Source organism: Geotrypetes seraphini, chromosome 3, assembly GCF_902459505.1.
Source record: "Geotrypetes seraphini chromosome 3, aGeoSer1.1, whole genome shotgun sequence".
Taxonomy (NCBI): domain Eukaryota; kingdom Metazoa; phylum Chordata; class Amphibia; order Gymnophiona; family Dermophiidae; genus Geotrypetes; species Geotrypetes seraphini.
The window spans coordinates 91,627,500-91,649,288 of record NC_047086.1 but is presented as its reverse complement, the minus strand read 5'-3'; the positions used below and the strand labels follow the sequence as shown (position 1 = coordinate 91,649,288).

Here is a 21,789-nt window from a genome sequence, read left to right as displayed (position 1 = left end):
ACGTAACAATAGCTGAGACCATCGCATCCATCACTGGTGACTTTAAGATAGCCCTTTCCCCCACCGGGATGGGATACAAATAAGCCAAGGAGCATGCAAACCAAAAAGACGCCTCCGGCGAAGTCCACTGCGCCAGGATAAAATCCAGAAATAAAAACCAGATGTTTTGGACAAGAGAGAGAAACAGAGGAAATCCCCCAAAGAAGAGGGTCCTCAACACTTGGGGTCGCAGGTGGCGCCTCCTCAAAGTGCAACACTGAGGAGATCTGCTGAATCAGTTCTGAGAGTTTGTCCCTCTGAAAAAGACAGGAAAACACAAGTTCCCAGTACCGGTGGCCGTCTCTCGAGAGGATCCTGAAGGTGTACCCAAGGGTCCAGGTCCTCATGCATTAGTTAAAACTCTCCTCGGACAAGTCCTCGTCCGAAGCAGTATGCGGGCACCTGGACGAGGGAGGAGGAGGGGGGATGCAAAAAAGAATTAAGGGGGTCAAAACATCAGGGGGCGTGGAGGGAACAAATCCCTGAGATCCCCGGACACAAGTAGGACCCTCGGCCGCCTATATGCTTTACACAAAGCAAAAAGAAAATGAGGGAGAAAAACTCCCCCGGTGGCACCTTTGGACTCCCTGCCCCAGCAAGGGACCCTGCTGTAACCTGTCCCTGTTATGTCATAACAGAGAGAACTCTCTGCCAAACTTTTATGACTCACAACAAAATATGAGAAAATAGTAACCTCAAACAGTAGTGCTCAGGAAACCTTACACACTCCAATGGGAATTCAGATTCCACTGTACTCAGAACAAGTCAGTGGTGTTGGAATTCTTCACCATTCCCTTTACATGGAGAGTGAAAAATATTTTTTGTGGAGATACAATTTTGTTCTTTTTTTCTTTTTATCTTTTTACATCCTTGTATATTCTACATCCCAATAACTTATAATAGCTTAAAAAGCATATATATCGAAAAGGAATTAAAAGTGTATCACTTAGCTTAAGATCCTTATCGGTTCCCCTTCCCGACGCGTTTCGGATCTTTTTCAAGGTCGGGGGAACTGAAAAATAACACACATAGTATAAGTAGAAGCACCTTAATAACATTAAAAAAACAAAGATCATTCTAAATCTGCCACTCACCAAAAGATAAGGTTAGTCCTTAACCATACATTTTCTGCCACTGGCTTATCCAACAAGATGGCCGCGGCGTTCATTGAGGGAAATATATAGTCCCTCCCCCCTCCGTATCCTAGCAACCCAGCCGAATCATGGGAAAATTCACCACAAAAGTCCCTACTTATTCACCTCAGCAGTCCACTTGGGCCATCCAATCCGAGGCTTCATTTAGCCCGGATGGAGCCATAGTTTGAAGTTGGAACATCCAGCGCAACTCCCGCAGATTTAAAGTGCGCTCAATGTTCCCTCCCTCCCACCCCCCAATGATCTTATCTAATATTCTCCATTTCAGGTCCTTCAAACTATGTTTACAGATTTTCCAATGTCTAACTAGAGGAGAAATTTCACAGCTAGTATTCACTCTAGATTTGTGTTCTGTAAGGCGAATCTTAATGGCCCTAGTGGTCCGGCCCACATACAGTTTGGGACATGGACACTGGATTAAATATATAACATAGTCTGAATTGCAGTTGGTGTTATGTCTAGCATTATATTTAGTTCCTAAAATGGGATGAATCCACGTCTCCCCTGCCATTGTAAACGGGCACCACTGGCATTGACCACAGGGTTCGTGACTACCCCTACTTATAAGTGGAGAGTCTCTAAGAATATAATGCCCTAAACTTTCCCCTATATTTTTCCCTCGGCGATACGAACAAATTGGATATTCAACCAAGGTGGGGATGGCAAGTTGAACTATATGCCAGTGGCTCCGTACCATACGGGCAATATCAGGAGCAAGGGTGGAGAAATTCTGGACAAATGTTACAATTTCAGAATCTTCAGTGGACTTCTTAATAGAAGATTTTAGCAACAATTCTCTCTGAGCAAATTTGGCACGTATGTAAGCCTTTTGGACCACATCAACAGGGTAACCCCTTTCATAGAAACGTTGTTTCATTGCTCTAGCCTGTAGCCTAAACTCATCTAAAGAGTAACAAATTCGTCTCAATCGGAGGAACTGGCTAATAGGGAGACCCTGTCTCAAACCTATAGGGTGGAAACTGTGGAATCTCAAAAGGCTGTTCCGATCAGTTATTTTTCGGTAAATGGTGGTGAGTAATTCACCATTCCATTTCATGATGTTGAGATCAAGAAAATTAATTTGATTCTGATTGATGGACATCGTGAACTGAATATTCCTATCCACTTGATTTAGCCAGTCTAGAAACTCATTTAAATCCTCCAAAGAGGAAGACCACAGGCAGAGGATATCATCCAAGTAGCGTTTCCAAATCCGCACATGTTCAAAGAATGGACTTTTATAGATATATTCTTCTTCCAACTTTGCCATGTACAGAGATGCCAAAGACGGGGCTAATGAAGCACCCATTGCTATCCCATGCGTTTGGAGAAAGAATTGCTGGCGAAACCAAAAATAGCTCTTGGTTAGAACAAGATTGGCTAATTCCATTAAAAATGAGGCCATGATGTTAGATCTTATATTTTGACGTTCGAACACCCCCTGAAGTAATACCAAAGCCCCCTCAGTGGGTATACTTGTGTATAAAGCTGTTACATCGAGGGTAACGAACCACCATGAGGGCTCCACCCCCTTAATCTCAGATAGTATGTCAAGCATATGGGTAGTGTCCTTGACCCGTGATTTAATTTCCAGAACCTCCTTTTGTAGGAAAATATCCAAAAACTTCGATAGAGGTTCAAGAGGGGAGTCCCTCATGGAAACGATAGGTCGACCCGGAGGGGCTTCCAATCTTTTGTGTATTTTAGGGAGGAAGTAGATTTTCGGAGTAACATGAAATTTGGGATTCAGGAACATAGCTTCACGGAGAGTAATCATCTTTTCTTTATATGCCTTCGATATAATTTTAGAGATAGTTCCCTTAAGTTCTCCCACAGGATCAACCTGTAATGGATGGTAATAGCGTGCATCCAGAAGTTGACGGTATGCTTCCTTAGTGTATTGTTCCTCAGAAAGTACTACAATAGCACCCCCTTTATCTGCCCGAATAATGATTAAAGATTTAAGTTTCTGTAATTCCAGAAGAGCTTGCCATTGGTCATAACTTAAATTGAAGTCTTGACGAGTATCCAGCTTCTGTTGTTCCATAGTTTCCACTTCAGCTAGTAGCAAGTCTCTAAAGGTAATCAAATTTGGGTGCAGAGGGGTGGGGGGCATCCACCCTGACTTCCGGGAGATAAGGGTCCCATCTTCTCTCGGGCTATGGTCAGTAAAGAACATCTTTAAGTGAAGTTTTCTCAGGAGACTATAGATCGACAATCTTGTTTCAAACGCGTCATACTTGTTGTTCGGTACAAAACCTAAACCCAGATTTAGCAAGGATTCCTGTTGTTCCGTCAGCCTAATCCCTGAAAGATTTATTACGGCTGATTGGCTCGCTGCTGAGATCTCGTCTGCGGGCCTTGTGGTTGTCCTTGTTGTACTTGAAATCCTACTCTTCGGGGTCCCCTTGACTTTTGTCTGCCCCGTTGGCCGCGTACCTGTTGAAAACCCCCTTGTCCATATGAGCCTCTTGTGGTAGAACGTCCTCTACTCTGTCCACCACTGGAGCTCGAATCTGTGGAAAGATGATCATCCTCAAATGCTTGTTTGTTATTTTGCATGGGGTTACCTTTAAACAGCCAAAAATAGACTTGATTGTTCGAGTAGTCCCGCTCATCGCGCTTAAACTTCTTAATTTTACTTTGTTTGATAGTGTCCCGATATGTTTCCATTTTTTGATTATGTTCACTCTCAAATGTATCATACTCTGATCCAACAGATGAAGCTTTTTTTATAGTGTCTTTTAAATCAATAATGTTCTTTTTCAGTTCCTGTTCCAAACTAGTAATTTGTTCAATGATAAGTAGCATTAAGTCCATACTGCACTTGTTAAGAATAGCGCACCACTTATCCCTGAATTGTTGATCTTGACTAAATAGAGATGGGCCTTTCTGTATCCTTAATCCTCGCGGAATCATGGCTGTAGAAACATATTGGGCTAAGGTATTAGCATGTAGCTCAGCTCGAATTAATTTCTTATCCAATAATTCCAGTTCATACCATGATGGTAAAATCGCAGAGGGTATCCCACTCTCATATAGTACAGGTCTCTTTAATAACTCCGTTCTTTTCTCCTCCGAAAAACTGAATAATTCTTTAGTGGTCTGTGCTTGAGCCATCTGCCAAACTTTTATGACTCACAACAAAATATGAGAAAACAGTAACCTCAAACAGTAGTGCTCAGGAAACCTTACACACTCCAATGGGAATTCAGATTCCACTGTACTCAGAACAAGTCAGTGGTGTTGGAATTCTTCACCATTCCCTTTACATGGAGAGTGAAAAATATTTTTTGTGGAGATACAATTTTGTTCTTTTTTTCTTTTTATCTTTTTACATCCTTGTATATTCTACATCCCAATAACTTATAATAGCTTAAAAAGCATATATATCGAAAAGGAATTAAAAGTGTATCACTTAGCTTAAGATCCTTATCGGTTCCCCTTCCCGACGCGTTTCGGATCTTTTTCAAGGTCGGGGGAACTGAAAAATAACACACATAGTATAAGTAGAAGCACCTTAATAACATTAAAAAAACAAAGATCATTCTAAATCTGCCACTCACCAAAAGATAAGGTTAGTCCTTAACCATACATTTTCTGCCACTGGCTTATCCAACAAGATGGCCGCGGCGTTCATTGAGGGAAATATATAGTCCCTCCCCCCTCCGTATCCTAGCAACCCAGCCGAATCATGGGAAAATTCACCACAAAAGTCCCTACTTATTCACCTCAGCAGTCCACTTGGGCCATCCAATCCGAGGCTTCATTTAGCCCGGATGGAGCCATAGTTTGAAGTTGGAACATCCAGCGCAACTCCCGCAGATTTAGCGCGGATTGAGCGCACTTTAAATCTGCGGGAGTTGCGCTGGATGTTCCAACTTCAAACTATGGCTCCATCCGGGCTAAATGAAGCCTCGGATTGGATGGCCCAAGTGGACTGCTGAGGTGAATAAGTAGGGACTTTTGTGGTGAATTTTCCCATGATTCGGCTGGGTTGCTAGGATACGGAGGGGGGAGGGACTATATATTTCCCTCAATGAACGCCGTGGCCATCTTGTTGGATAAGCCAGTGGCAGAAAATGTATGGTTAAGGACTAACCTTATCTTTTGGTGAGTGGCAGATTTAGAATGATCTTTGTTTTTTTAATGTTATTAAGGTGCTTCTACTTATACTATGTGTGTTATTTTTCAGTTCCCCCGACCTTGAAAAAGATCCGAAACGCGTCGGGAAGGGGAACCGATAAGGATCTTAAGCTAAGTGATACACTTTTAATTCCTTTTCGATATATATGCTTTTTAAGCTATTATAAGTTATTGGGATGTAGAATATACAAGGATGTAAAAAGATAAAAAGAAAAAAAGAACAAAATTGTATCTCCACAAAAAATATTTTTCACTCTCCATGTAAAGGGAATGGTGAAGAATTCCAACACCACTGACTTGTTCTGAGTACAGTGGAATCTGAATTCCCATTGGAGTGTGTAAGGTTTCCTGAGCACTACTGTTTGAGGTTACTATTTTCTCATATTTTGTTGTGAGTCATAAAAGTTTGGCAGATGGCTCAAGCACAGACCACTAAAGAATTATTCAGTTTTTCGGAGGAGAAAAGAACGGAGTTATTAAAGAGACCTGTACTATATGAGAGTGGGATACCCTCTGCGATTTTACCATCATGGTATGAACTGGAATTATTGGATAAGAAATTAATTCGAGCTGAGCTACATGCTAATACCTTAGCCCAATATGTTTCTACAGCCATGATTCCGCGAGGATTAAGGATACAGAAAGGCCCATCTCTATTTAGTCAAGATCAACAATTCAGGGATAAGTGGTGCGCTATTCTTAACAAGTGCAGTATGGACTTAATGCTACTTATCATTGAACAAATTACTAGTTTGGAACAGGAACTGAAAAAGAACATTATTGATTTAAAAGACACTATAAAAAAAGCTTCATCTGTTGGATCAGAGTATGATACATTTGAGAGTGAACATAATCAAAAAATGGAAACATATCGGGACACTATCAAACAAAGTAAAATTAAGAAGTTTAAGCGCGATGAGCGGGACTACTCGAACAATCAAGTCTATTTTTGGCTGTTTAAAGGTAACCCCATGCAAAATAACAAACAAGCATTTGAGGATGATCATCTTTCCACAGATTCGAGCTCCAGTGGTGGACAGAGTAGAGGACGTTCTACCACAAGAGGCTCATATGGACAAGGGGGTTTTCAACAGGTACGCGGCCAACGGGGCAGACAAAAGTCAAGGGGACCCCGAAGAGTAGGATTTCAAGTACAACAAGGACAACCACAAGGCCCGCAGACGAGATCTCAGCAGCGAGCCAATCAGCCGTAATAAATCTTTCAGGGATTAGGCTGACGGAACAACAGGAATCCTTGCTAAATCTGGGTTTAGGTTTTGTACCGAACAACAAGTATGACGCGTTTGAAACAAGATTGTCGATCTATAGTCTCCTGAGAAAACTTCACTTAAAGATGTTCTTTACTGACCATAGCCCGAGAGAAGATGGGACCCTTATCTCCCGGAAGTCAGGGTGGATGCCCCCCACCCCTCTGCACCCAAATTTGATTACCTTTAGAGACTTGCTACTAGCTGAAGTGGAAACTATGGAACAACAGAAGCTGGATACTCGTCAAGACTTCAATTTAAGTTATGACCAATGGCAAGCTCTTCTGGAATTACAGAAACTTAAATCTTTAATCATTATTCAGGCAGATAAAGGGGGTGCTATTGTAGTACTTTCTGAGGAACAATACACTAAGGAAGCATACCGTCAACTTCTGGATGCACGCTATTACCATCCATTACAGGTTGATCCTGTGGGAGAACTTAAGGGAACTATCTCTAAAATTATATCGAAGGCATATAAAGAAAAGATGATTACTCTCCGTGAAGCTATGTTCCTGAATCCCAAATTTCATGTTACTCCGAAAATCTACTTCCTCCCTAAAATACACAAAAGATTGGAAGCCCCTCCGGGTCGACCTATCGTTTCCATGAGGGACTCCCCTCTTGAACCTCTATCGAAGTTTTTGGATATTTTCCTACAAAAGGAGGTTCTGGAAATTAAATCACGGGTCAAGGACACTACCCATATGCTTGACATACTATCTGAGATTAAGGGGGTGGAGCCCTCATGGTGGTTCGTTACCCTCGATGTAACAGCTTTATACACAAGTATACCCACTGAGGGGGCTTTGGTATTACTTCAGGGGGTGTTCGAACGTCAAAATATAAGATCTAACATCATGGCCTCATTTTTAATGGAATTAGCCAATCTTGTTCTAACCAAGAGCTATTTTTGGTTTCGCCAGCAATTCTTTCTCCAAACGCATGGGATAGCAATGGGTGCTTCATTAGCCCCGTCTTTGGCATCTCTGTACATGGCAAAGTTGGAAGAAGAATATATCTATAAAAGTCCATTCTTTGAACATGTGCGGATTTGGAAACGCTACTTGGATGATATCCTCTGCCTGTGGTCTTCCTCTTTGGAGGATTTAAATGAGTTTCTAGACTGGCTAAATCAAGTGGATAGGAATATTCAGTTCACGATGTCCATCAATCAGAATCAAATTAATTTTCTTGATCTCAACATCATGAAATGGAATGGTGAATTACTCACCACCATTTACCGAAAAATAACTGATCGGAACAGCCTTTTGAGATTCCACAGTTTCCACCCTATAGGTTTGAGACAGGGTCTCCCTATTAGCCAGTTCCTCCGATTGAGACGAATTTGTTACTCTTTAGATGAGTTTAGGCTACAGGCTAGAGCAATGAAACAACGTTTCTATGAAAGGGGTTACCCTGTTGATGTGGTCCAAAAGGCTTACAAACGTGCCAAATTTGCTCAGAGAGAATTGTTGCTAAAATCTTCTATTAAGAAGTCCACTGAAGATTCTGAAATTGTAACATTTGTCCAGAATTTCTCCACCCTTGCTCCTGATATTGCCCGTATGGTACGGAGCCACTGGCATATAGTTCAACTTGCCATCCCCACCTTGGTTGAATATCCAATTTGTTCGTATCGCCGAGGGAAAAATATAGGGGAAAGTTTAGGGCATTATATTCTTAGAGACTCTCCACTTATAAGTAGGGGTAGTCACGAACCCTGTGGTCAATGCCAGTGGTGCCCGTTTACAATGGCAGGGGAGACGTGGATTCATCCCATTTTAGGAACTAAATATAATGCTAGACATAACACCAACTGCAATTCAGACTAGTAACATAGTATAGTAACATAGTAGATGACGGCAGATAAAGACCCGAATGGTCCATCCAGTCTGCCCAACCTGATTCAATTTAAAAATTTTTTTTTTTTTTTTTTTTCTTCTTAGCTATTTCTGGGCGAGAATCCAAAGCTTTACCCGGTACTGTGCTTGGGTTCCAACTGCCAAAATCTCTGTTAAGACTTACTCCAGCCCATCTACACCCTCCCAGCCATTGAAGCCCTCCCCTGCCCATCCTCCTCCAAACGGCCATACACAGACACAGACCGTACAAGTCTGCCCAGTAACTGGCCTAGTTCAATCTTTAATATTATTTTCTGATTCTAAATCTTCTGTGTTCATCCCACGCTTCTTTGAACTCAGTCACAGTTTTACTCTCCACCACCTCTCCCGGGAGCGCATTCCAGGCATCCACCACCCTCTCCGTAAAGTAGAATTTCCTAACATTGCCCCTGAATCTACCACCCCTCAACCTCAAATTATGTCCTCTGGTTTTACCATTTTCCTTTCTCTGGAAAAGATTTTGTTCTACGTTAATACCCTTTAAGTATTTGAACGTCTGAATCATATTTCCCCTGTCTCTCCTTTCCTCTAGGGTATACATATTCAGGGCTTCCAGTCTCTCCTCATATGTCTTCTGGTGCAAGCCTCCTATCATTTTCGTCGCCCTCCTCTGGACCGCCTCAAGTCTTCTTACGTCTTTCGCCAGATACGGTCTCCAAAACTGAACACAATACTCCAAGTGGGGCCTCACCAATGACCTGTACAGGGGCATCAACACCTTCTTTCTTCTACTGACTACGCCTCTCTTTATACAGCCCAGAATCCTTCTGGCAGCAGCCACTGCCTTGTCACACTGTTTTTTCGCCTTTAGATCTTCGGACACTATCACCCCGAGGTCCCTCTCCCCGTCCGTGCATATCAGCTTCTCTCCTCCCAGCATATACGGTTCCTTCCTATTATTAATCCCCAAATGCATTACTCTGCATTTCTTTGCATTGAATTTTAGTTGCCAGGCATTAGACCATTCCTCTAACTTTTGCAGATCCTTTTTCATATTTTCCACTCCCTCTTCGGTGTCTACTCTGTTACAAATCTTGGTATCATCTGCAAAAAGGCACACTTTTCCTTCTAACCCTTCAGCAATGTCACTTACATACATATTGAACAGGATTGGCCCCAGCACCGAACCCTGAGGGACTCCACTAGTCACCTTTCCTTCCTTCGAGCGACTTCCATTAACCACCACCCTCTGGCGTCTGTCCGACAGCCAGTTTCTGACCCAGTTCACCACTTTGGGTCCTAACTTTAGCCCTTCAAGTTTGTTCAACAGCCTCCTATGAGGAACTGTATCAAAGGCTTTGCTGAAATCCAAATAAATTACATCTAGCATATGTCCTCGATCCAGCTCTCTGGTCACCCAATCAAAAAATTCAATCAGGTTCGTTTGGCACGATTTACCTTTTGTAAAGCCATGTTGCCTCGGATCCTGTAACCCATTAGATTCAAGGAAATACACTATCCTTTCTTTCAGCAACACTTCCATTATTTTTCCAACAACTGAAGTGAGGCTCACCGGCCTGTAGTTTCCTGCTTCATCCCTGTGACCACTTTTATGAATAGGGACCACATCCGCTCTCCTCCAATCCCCAGGAATCACTCCCGTCTCCAGAGATTTGTTGAACAAGTCTTTAATAGGACTCGCCAGAACCTCTCTGAGTTCCCTTAGTATCCTGGGATGGATCCCGTCTGGTCCCATCGCTTTGTCCACCTTCAGTTTTTCAAGTTGCTCATAAACACCCTCCTCCGTGAACGGCGCAGAATCTACTCCATTTTCTCGTGTAACTTTGCCGGACAATCTCGGTCCTTCTCCAGGATTTTCTTCTGTGAACACAGAACAGAAGTATTTGTTTAGCACATTTGCTTTCTCCTCATCACTCTCCACATATTTGTTCCCAGCATCTTTTAGCCTAGCAATTCCATTTTTTATCTTCCTCCTTTCACTAATATATCTGAAAAAATTTTTATCTCCCTTTTTTACATTTTTAGCCATTTGTTCTTCCGCCTGTGCCTTCGCCAAACGTATCTCTCTCTTGGCTTCTTTCAGTTTCACCCTGTAGTCCTTTCTGCTCTCCTCTTCTTGGGTTTTTTTATATTTCATGAACGCCAACTCTTTCGCCTTTATTTTCTCAGCCACTAGGTTGGAGAACCATATCGGCTTCCTTTTTCTTTTGTTTTTATTGATTTTCTTCACATAAAGGTCCGTAGCCATTTTTATCGCTCCTTTCAGCTTAGACCACTGTCTTTCCACTTCTCTTATGTCCTCCCATCCTAACAGACTATGTTATATATTTAATCCAGTGTCCATGTCCCAAACTGTATGTGGGCCGGACCACTAGGGCCATTAAGATTCGCCTTACAGAACACAAATCTAGAGTGAATACTAGCTGTGAAATTTCTCCTCTAGTTAGACATTGGAAAATCTGTAAACATAGTTTGAAGGACCTGAAATGGAGAATATTAGATAAGATCATTGTGGGGTGGGAGGGAGGGAACATTGAGCGCACTTTAAATCTGCGGGAGTTGCGCTGGATGTTCCAACTTCAAACTATGGCTCCATCCGGGCTAAATGAAGCCTCGGATTGGATGGCCCAAGTGGACTGCTGAGGTGAATAAGTAGGGACTTTTGTGGTGAATTTTCCCATGATTCGGCTGGGTTGCTAGGATACGGAGGGGGGAGGGACTATATATTTCCCTCAATGAACGCCGCGGCCATCTTGTTGGATAAGCCAGTGGCAGAAAATGTATGGTTAAGGACTAACCTTATCTTTTGGTGAGTGGCAGATTTAGAATGATCTTTGTTTTTTTAATGTTATTAAGGTGCTTCTACTTATACTATGTGTGTTATTTTTCAGTTCCCCCGACCTTGAAAAAGATCCGAAACGCGTCGGGAAGGGGAACCGATAAGGATCTTAAGCTAAGTGATACACTTTTAATTCCTTTTCGATATATATGCTTTTTAAGCTATTATAAGTTATTGGGATGTAGAATATACAAGGATGTAAAAAGATAAAAAGAAAAAAAGAACAAAATTGTATCTCCACAAAAAATATTTTTCACTCTCCATGTAAAGGGAATGGTGAAGAATTCCAACACCACTGACTTGTTCTGAGTACAGTGGAATCTGAATTCCCATTGGAGTGTGTAAGGTTTCCTGAGCACTACTGTTTGAGATTATAACAGAGAGAAGGCATCTGAGGCTATATACAAGATGGAGGGGCTATCTGAGGAAAAACATCAAAAAAGTGCCAAAAATATCCCCTCCAGAGCCTGTAGCGGCTGAGAAGACTGAACTGTGCCAGCCGCTAAAGCCGGCATCAGCTGAGAGAAAAAAACAGCTGACAAGAAATCCCTCCATGGGCGGCAGGAAAAGACCGGGCTTCACTGCAAAGCTGTGCCATCCGTGAGGCACTAGTGGTGGAGAGCCTTGGACACCAGCAGCCAATGCTGATTAGACTTCCACAATCGCACCGACCCAAACAGCTGTTTTCAGGCCGGCTGCGAGTGCCTCGCATCTGGACCAAATTGTGCACACCTCTCCCTGAGAAGTGCTCAACTGCTCTATACGTGACCTAGCTGAAAGAAAAGTGCTGATTAGTTGAAAAACACAATAATTTACAGCATATTTAAAGGGAAAGCAGCCCTTTAGACTGGCACTGCCTCAGGATTTTCTTTTTTCCACAAAACCCACTCCACTGGCTCTCTAAACAATATGCCTTACCACCAGGGGGTAAGGCTTACTGTTGAGGCAATTCTACAAAAATGTGGGGAGGTGGGGGGAGGGACCCCGCTCGAGACCCACCAGGTTTGACACCCCTGAGGTCAGACAGACCCCCAAACAGATTCCACCCAAGCTCAATCCAGCAACAAAAAAGGGACAAATTCCTAAACAAATTCCAACAGCCCTACCACAGCTCACCACATCTGCTGGAGACTGAGAGAAGACTGAGGTAATTAGGGAGGGGTCACATGATATGTACAGTTCCAAAGTTTTGTCTCAGTCTCCACCTCCATGATGAGATATATACCCACTTGTAAGATTAACCCTATGCTGGTCTGGAGAGTTGCTAAAGATAAGTCATTGAAGTTTTACAGTGAGAGTAATGACCAAAAATTAATGATAAATAGAAAAACATTGCATAGGACAAAAAAATTAAGATTTAGATCATGCGCTGATTGAATAGGTTCAGCAAAGAAAACGTATGCCATTGACTGGCTTGATGGTAATGAAGCAAGACAAAAAATACCATAGTACTGGAGCTATACCTTCAAACATGCATCATCTTTAGTCACACTTAGGGCTCCTTTTATTAAGCTGCGCTAAAACCGCTATCGCAGCTTAGTAAAAGGAGCCCTAAGTGTGATTAAAGATGATGCATGTTTGAAGGTATAGCTCCAGTACTATAGTTTGGAACAAGTTTGTATTTAAAGTGCTTTGTTTAATGTTTGCCTTATTTTGAAATAAAGTTTGGTAGTAATTTTATGGTCTGTCTTTCTCTGACTTAATATTACCATTCTGAAAACCGAAAAATTCCAAAAAACAAAATATGCCTGGTCCCAAGAATTTTGGATAAAGGATCTTGTATCTGTAATAAAGGAGAAACACGCTCTGAAATTATTCAGAGACCATGACAGAAAGATAGAGAAATATATAATAGGGCTGATTAAAAGAAAATTTCAGGCACATCCTGATAGATGCCTCTACAAGATACATCTTATGAACTCCAGAAGGAAGCTTTATTTGGCATACCACAAGTGCTACAGTAAGCATTAACAATATATTTGAGAGACTGACTTAAGAGTGAGGCTCTTTACTTTCATGGGATGTGCAAAATTAACCCAGCTGAAGTACCTGCTCCAAAGAAAAATAACATTATATATTTCCTAAGTTATTTTCAAAGACAGTTCTGCACTTCAGGAGTATACTTACTCACACAGGTGAATGAGGCCAAGCCCCAGGTCAGGGCACTCACTTGCCCAGAGTTTTTTGTTTGCCACAGACTTTGAAGCTGAGCAAATTTGCTTGATGCACTGATGAAAGTACATAGATTCTAAAGGAACACAAAGGCAAAATTCAAAAATTAATTTGATAAAATTCCATTACTCCTGTCAAACACAATATTCTCCTTAAACCAAGCTCTATTTTTTTTGTCTTGAGAAAATTAGCAATTCAATTCTATTATCAAAAGCAGTCTCAAGTTATATAAACTTTCAGTAACAGACTCTAGAACCTCAAGAGACACCACTCGGGACTCATAATATTCATTGTCCCAAGCTGTTTATTCTTAATGAAAATCTGTAAAAGTTATATTGTTATATTACTACAAGCTTTGGTTACAAGGAGTATTGGCATAAATTTTGACATTATGAGTCCTGAGTGGTGTCTCTGAAGTTCTAGAGTCTGTTACTGAAAATTTATATACCTTGAGACTGCTTTAGATAGTAGAAACTCAATATTCTCTACATTTTCAACTAACAAGAACAAATGGAGTGAAATCAAGAGTTTATAATAGAAGCAAATGAATGGTTCAATTTAAAATAAGAATCCTTTCATAAAATGGTTTGGCCAAAGGCAACTAGGGGAATACCAAGAAATAAGCTCAGTTCTAGCTCATTCCAAGATAAATAATTCTGAAACTAACTTATCTTGGACACTCATTTTTCAAAATATCTAAAATGTGGCATAAAGTTGCAGATGGATGTCTTTCTTGCCAAACTCTAAAATGTGGCATAAAGTTGCAGATGGATGTCTTTCTTGCCAAACTCTTACAATTCGCTATTTTCAAAACTTATTTTCTAGATGAAATTCTGTGGTGTTTATCCACAGTATGTTTAAATCCTAAGGGGTGTGTGTTAGAGGCATAGTTTGGGTGAACTTATGAAGTGGCGTAGCAAAGAGGGGGGGGGGGGCAGTCTGCCCTGGGTGCAAGTTCTAAGGCGGTGCATAGCCAGTCCACCTGGTCCGGAACCTTCTGCTGCTGCTTTCCTGAACCAGCAGCAGCAGCAATAAACTTTAAATTCAGTCATTGCAGGACCTTCCTGCACCTCCCTGTGGATGCCGGTCCATCCTCTCTGATATCACTTCCTTGTTCCGGAGCAGAGCTGGCAGCCGTGGGGAAATGCAGCAAGATCCTGCGATGATTATGTTTAAGTTTACAGCTGCTGCTGCTGCTGATTCAAGAAGCATACAGCAGCAGTGGGGAGGTGATAGGGGGGGTCAAGATATTGGATGGCATTGTGGTGGAGGACAATGTTCCCTCTAAGCTGTGCAGGTGCGCAGCCGTGCACTTCTTTTCAGAGCCTAGCTCTTAGCTGCCGCACACCAGGAATAGCACTTCCCGCCTGCCTCCCCACCATCAGGATGTATCTTGGAGCAGGCTGAGTGGTTGCTTCCTACAGTCCAGGGTTCCATCCACTCCCTCCGTGGGGTCCATCGCTGCAGCTCTTTCATCCTTCGGGCAGCCGGCAGTGTGAATGAACACACGCTGCCTTTGGTGGCCCGGAAGCTTTCTCTCTGATACTGCTTCCTGTCGCCTGTTCCCTCGTAAGCAGGAAGCAGTAGCAGAGGAAATATTTACAGGCTGCCGAAGGTAGCATGTTCACTCATGTTTCTGGCTGCCTTAACAGATCCCATTGAGGAGAGGAACGCAGGAGGGGAGAGTCACTGGGAGATCGCAGGGGTGGGGGCATTAGAGAAATGCTGGACTGAGGGAATGGAGAGGGAAAAAAGAAAGATGCCATACCTCTGGCGCAGGGAAGGGAAGAACAGAAATGCCAGACCATGATAGGCAATAGGAGGAGGAGGAAAGAAAAGGAGAGAAGAACAGAAACCAGACCACAAAAAGGGAGAAAAGGAAGGAGGAGAGAGTGAGAAGTTTTGGACCCAGTATCCTGCTTTTTGCAATGTGCTTCCCAATCATAGAGGCCAACATTTGTAGTCAGAATCACCCCTGAGGAGATATGGAGTGGAACTCCTCATGCCAGGGACTGAGGTTTCAGCCACCAGTTCAGAATGAGCAACTCCTCTGTTGTCCAAGGTACATGTATCTGTAATGCATCCCTTTGTGGGCACCAGCAGGATAGAAGCACTTCCTGAAGAGGACACAGGTGCACCTTTGCTCAGGGAACCACATCTATAGTTGCTACCATCGATCCCAACACCTGCAGGTCAAAATTCCAACCTGTCCCGAAACTTCCTTATCTGCCGTGTCAGTTTCACTCTGTAGGCTTCTGGCAGAAAACCTTTGTTCTCCTTTGTGTTGAATAGAATCCCCAGATACTCCAGAATGTGTGTCGACTCCAGGTGACTTTTCCAAAAATTGATAATCCAGCCCAGGTTTTGCAGATGAACCACCCGCTGCACTACCATCCTACCTTCTGATTCGACAGAGTTCTTATCAGCCAATTGTTCAGATACGGATGCACCTGTATCCCCATCTTGTGGAGGTTTGCTACTGCTACCATCATCACTCTGGTGAAAGTGAGTGGCACCGTGGCCAGTCCAAACAGCAGGGCTGAGAAATGGAAGTGCTATTCCAGAACATGAAACCATAAGAACCTCCTATGCTCTGGAAAAATGGGAATGTGCTGATAGGCCTTTGTCAAATCCAGAGAAGCAAGAAATTCTCCTGGCACCACCAAATCAATGACCAACTTCACCATTTCTGTATGGAAACAGGATATCTTGAGAGCTGCAACTTGAGATTCAGAGTCAGCCTTTTATGAGTCTCTTTTGGGTTCTATGGCTGCTAGATCCAGCAGCCTTTGCACTGTCGCTCGAACTCTGACCGCTTTTTCTGGTCTCTCTGCTGGAGCATTCACAAAAAGGTCCAGGAGGGGACAAAAGAACTCATGCTTGTACCCCTCCTGAATAATCTCCAGTATCCAGCACGAGACACAAACTGAGAACAGCCCAGATAATGTCAGATTCTTCAAACTGAAGGGAGCCACAAATACAAGGGGGCACTCGGAGAAATTGAAAGAGGACAGGTTTAGAACAAATGCTAGGAAGTTCTTCTTTACTCAGAGGGTGGTGGACACATGGAATGCGCTCCCGGAAGATGTGGTAGGGCAGGGCACGCTACAGGGGTTCAAAGAAGGTTTGGATAAATACCTACAGGATAAGGGGATTGAGGGGTACAGATAGACATAGAGATAGGTATAGGAAAGGCAGGGACAGATAGACATAGAGATAGGTATGGGAAAGGCAGGGACACTTAGCAGGTCATGGACCTGATGGGCCGCCGCGGGTGCGGGCTGCTGGGTGCGATGGACCTCTGGTCTGACCCGGCGGAGGCAACTCTTATGTTCTTATGTATGTTCTTAATATTATGCCTGCTTTTTCTTCGACAACTATTATTAATTTTTTTTTTAAATATATTAGCTGAACTTATGTGCTTAAAAAGAGAAACCAGAAAAAAGGCATGCCAACTGGCTCCAGTACAAGACCCTCCCTCTCACAGATAATTCTTGTCCTGGCTGACAATAGGGAATTCGAATCTACCCTCATTCCCCTATTGGTTAATGCAGGGGTGTCCAATGTCGGTCCTCGAGGGCCGCAATCCAGTCGGGTTTTGAGGATTTCCCCAATGAATATGCATGAGATCTTTTTGCATGCACTGCTTTCAATGCATATTCATTGGGGAAATCCTGAAAATCCGACTGGATTGCGGCCCTCGAGGACCGACATTGGACACCCCTGGGTTAATGAAACTTGACATCTGCGATTCCTTGGAGGAAGGAGTGGCATAAAGGAGACTGGACACAATTTAAAGATAGCCACATCTCTTGCAACAATTATTCCATAACCAAACCTAAAGCAAATTATTACCTTCCCACGCACTGCCAATCGACAAGGGTTGAAATTTTGTGACTTGTATTCACTGCATACCAGTGTGTGAAAATCCATTTATGTATTAAAATACTGCATTACTGCTGTTCAATTTTTGTCACAGTTATAACAGAACTAGGTCAAAAATAAACGTCCACACTGGGCAATGATCCCAATATATGAGATAGAGAATGACACGGGGAAAAAAATCTGTCCCCGTCACCGGCCCACCATCCTCTGCACCGCCCCGTCACCGACGTTCCCTTCACCGCCCCGTCACCGTCACCGCCATCCCTTTCACCGCCCCGTCACCGCCACTGCCATCCCATTCACCGCCCCGTTACCGTCCCCGCTGCATCCATATAAGCCTTAGTACTGTAATATTTAGCTTATTCCTTTCTTATAAATCAAAGTTCCTGCTGCTGAACTAGAGAAAGAGATGTTCAGCTGGCAGGGCTTTGTTTATAAATTTTTATCAACACAACTAATATACTATTTTATCCTAAAGCAAAAAAGAAATAAATAAATAAATATAATTTTTTTTTCTACCTTTGTTGTCTGGTTTCTGCTTTCCACATCTTCTCATTCAATTCCTTCCATCCACTGTGTGTCTTCTCTCTGTGTCTTCCACTTGCTGTTACTGTGCCTCTCCCTTCACCCCCCCCCTTCCAATTGGTCTAGCACCCATCTTCTTCCCTCCGCTCCCCCATAGTCTGGCATCTGTCTTCTTCCCACTCTGTCTTCCACATTTCCCTTCGGGGTCTGTTCCTCTCCACCCTCCTTCAATGTCTGTCCTATTCCTTTCCACCACCACCCTTCCCTCCCTCCTTTACCATTTGTTCCTTTCTACTACCCTTCAGCTCCTCTCGCGTGGCCTATCTATCTACCTTCCTCCCTCTTATTTTCATGGCACGTTACAATGTAATTTGTGCAAGCCACTGGAGCCTGCAAGCTCGGTCCCTGTCCCATCCCCACAAACCATCTCGCTTCTGTGCTATTTTCCCCATTTCTAATATCTCCCCTATGTATCTGCCATTGCCCCCCCTCCCCCCTGTGTCCATATACCATCCCCAGGGCATGTCCCCTTTGTCACTGTCCCTATGCCCCATGCACATAATTTCCCCTCTTTCTGTTACCTTCCTGTGTCCAGATTTCCCCTATCTTCCTCTTCCATACCAGTGTGTCTCTTCTTTTCAACTCCATCTTTTTCCCTCTTTCTTCCCCTCCCCCCCCTTGCTTCTAGCATCTGGCTCACCTGCCTGTCCTTCCCTTTCTTTCCTGCTGTGGGTTTTTCTTTCCGTCTTCATCTCCTTGGCCCAGAATCCTTTTCCCTTTCACTCCCTCCTTCCAATTTGAGCCGGGAACACGAGCGATCGCACTGTCCCCGCAGCCACCACCCGCCTGCCCAATGGATCCTACTGTTTAGCCAGCTCTCTCCCTTCTCCTCACCTTAGTTTGTAGGTTTTGTTTTTCGGCGACATGCACGCTTTCCCAAAGAGCCGCGCACGCGCGGCTGCTCAGTGTTCAATCTTCTGCTCTGCTACAACTTCCTGTTTCCAGTTGCGTCAGAGCAGAAGATCGAAACTGAGCAGCAGCGGGTGCGCGGCTCTCTGATAGCGTGTGGGTCGCCGAAAAAGAAAACCTACAAACTAAGGTGAAGAGAAGGGAGAGAGCTGGCTAAACACTAGGATCGATTGGGCAGGCGGGTGTGTGCTGCGGGGACCGCGCGATCCTTCATGCCTCACTGCGGGGACAAGACCATTCACCGCCCCACGAGCGGTGAATGGCCTTGTCCCCGTCGCCGCAGCGACTGCTAGTTTTCGTTCCCCGTTTCAGCGGGTGACCCGCGGCTAAAATGCGGTGGCCGCGGGTAAACCGCCACCGTGTCATTCTCTAATATGAGAGACAAGACCAAGACTGAATGTCACAAAGGCAGTAACCAACTAGAACTTGAATTGGCTGCTGACCTTATGGAGAAGGAGTACAGACGCTTGTCTGAGTATAGTCCCCTAAACAGTGGTACCTTGGTTTGCGAACATAATTTGTTCCAGAAGCATGCTCGCAATCCAAAGCACTCATATCAAAGCAAATTTCCCCATAGGAAATAATGGAAACTCGGACAATTCATTAAACATTCCAAAAACTTTAATAGAAAATACAGTACTGTATGTACTTGTTTTGCAAGATCTCACTCGTTTCGAACAGTCACTACCCTGCGGGTGTATTGGGCATGATGCTTTTATTATGTTCAGCCACAATCAGCACGAGATGTGTGTATGTTGTGCATGTTTGAACTGCAGGTACATGTAATACATTCAGACACAATCAGTGATGCGATGTACAAATATTGTGCATATTTGACAAGATGCACTATATGCTCTTACTGCAAGACGAGTTAAAATTTAAGAAAATGTTTTGCTCATCTTGCAAAACACTCAAACTACGTTACTTGCTATCCAAGGTTTGACTGTATTACCTAAGCATGGTGAGGAACAAGTTATAGGGCTTTTTATTGGTTCCTGAAGCTTTACTCCTAACCAACGTTTTGTGTTCTTATTCATAAAGCCGATACTATTGTTTTTACCATTAGACACATTCTGGTTTTTTATATTGCAAGAAATACTAACCTGGGAGTCAACAGGACAAATTATCCCATCTGCACATGATGTTTTTAAGTCCAGTACTTATTTAGAAGAGCAGCTTAATTTCAGCCTTTTTGGATACAAATTCCCTATATTGGTTCCATACCAAAAATACATTAACCTAATTTGGTAATTCTAAATTATTTCAGTCTGTGGAAAAGAAAAGTGAATTCTGAATTCATGCTGAATTACTAAAGTGAAATAATTTAAACACATCCCATAATTTTTCCAGTTTTCTCCTTTAAATTAAAATACCATACTTACCATGGCCAGGTCCATTATCCATTTCTGAATAGCTAAAAGATGCCATCCTGCACTATATCTTAGCTGCTGTTAAGGTAGAAACTCCTGGCATGTATGCAAAGCAGAGTTCCAGTAGCTGCACTGATTTTGAATTAGCAAAAATATCCTGATCTACAATTTTCAACCGCCACCTTATGAAAGGTCATAAGAATTGCCATATTGGGAAAGACCAAAAGTCCATCAAGTCCAGTATCCTGTTTCCAACAAGTTCACAGTTACAGTTATTTTATTCCATATACCACAATATTTAACTAAGAAAAAAATTAAACTAAAGTGGTTTACTCTAATAAAAACCAAGGGCGAAAGTTAAAAATCAGTAAAGACAGATAGGGTAAAAAGACCATGACATGGAAACTCACTAAACACAAATAGGCTGACAAGGTAAGGTTTACAATGTATTATAGGAAAGAACGAAGAGGAAAACAACAAAGGGTAAAAAGGTTAAATAAAAAGTAAGGCCAAAAAATCTCTCTCAAAATACCAAATCTTTTTCAATTCCTACTCACAGAACAGGCACCCGTGTCTATATTCATCAACAAATAGTAATAATAAGACCTCAGTACTGGGAGGACTGCAACTGTCATTCCACAGTCTTACCCTGGGCTGACAACTCATATGTGAGAAGCACCAGACTACTGCCTAAATGAGTCTATCCCGTACATCATTAAGTCTTATTAAATTTTACTTTCTTTAATATGAAAGAATATAAAAGTGTCTGCGAAATTTTTTTTTTTACTGTATTACACTAGGTGCGCTTTTTAGAGAGAAATAATTAAGATTACTAATCCACAGACTGCCCTATTGTTAACTTCATATGAAAAAACAGCAGTGAAACTGGAATTTTGGAGTAAAAAATATGAAGATAAGGCAATCAAACGTATCTGAATCCCAAAAGGAATACTGTTACTGCTCAACAGAGCTCCATTTCGTTATCTTCGTCAGGAGCAATAACGGATTTATCCTTCTGTTGAAAATGGACAGGCAGCAATTCTTCTCTTCATTAGTACTCCTGTTGAGTTTGGAAATAAAATTCCAATATTTCATCCAGAGCTTTCCCCAATCAATGCTGAATTGGATGAAGACAAAAGGTCTGGGGTGTCTATTCTGAGAATAAGAATTGAAAAAGTTCTTTGCTAATTGTTTTGGTATTTAAATAAAAAGTATACATGTTAATCGATGTAAAAGTAAGTCTGTAAGGAAGTCGTATCGAATGCCATTTTGAAGTAATAGGCTTTTAGTTGTGACTTGAAAGTTCTTAAGAGATTTTTCTAGGCTGACTGCACTTTTTAGCAACGCTTCTCTAGGCTGACTACACGCCTAGAGAAGCGTTGCTAAAAAGTTGTATCCCTGACGCAGCGGGGATGTTATCTACCCCGTGAAACGCAGGCCGCGTTGGAAGTTGTAAAGTTTAAAAGCAACGGCCTCGGTTTTCAAAAGAGCACAAAGCTAAGTATTCTAAATTATGAAATGAATTGAAGTAATTTATAGCAAGCACAAAGGCACTTT

General features: G+C 42.6%; 1 protein-coding gene across 2 annotated transcripts in view; it reads right to left on the bottom strand.

Moving 5' to 3' along the window:
* SLC66A3 (solute carrier family 66 member 3) overlaps nucleotides 1-21,789 on the bottom strand; it is a 53,606-nt gene that overhangs the window by 17,791 nt on the left and 14,026 nt on the right. For both annotated transcript variants that reach the window (XM_033935695.1, XM_033935696.1), the window contains 2 exons: nucleotides 20,245-20,302; nucleotides 13,439-13,559 (listed from right to left, as the gene is read on the bottom strand). In XM_033935695.1, coding sequence (XP_033791586.1) covers nucleotides 13,439-13,559; nucleotides 20,245-20,302 — 179 coding nt within the window. The remainder of the gene's footprint in view (nucleotides 1-13,438; nucleotides 13,560-20,244; nucleotides 20,303-21,789) is intronic.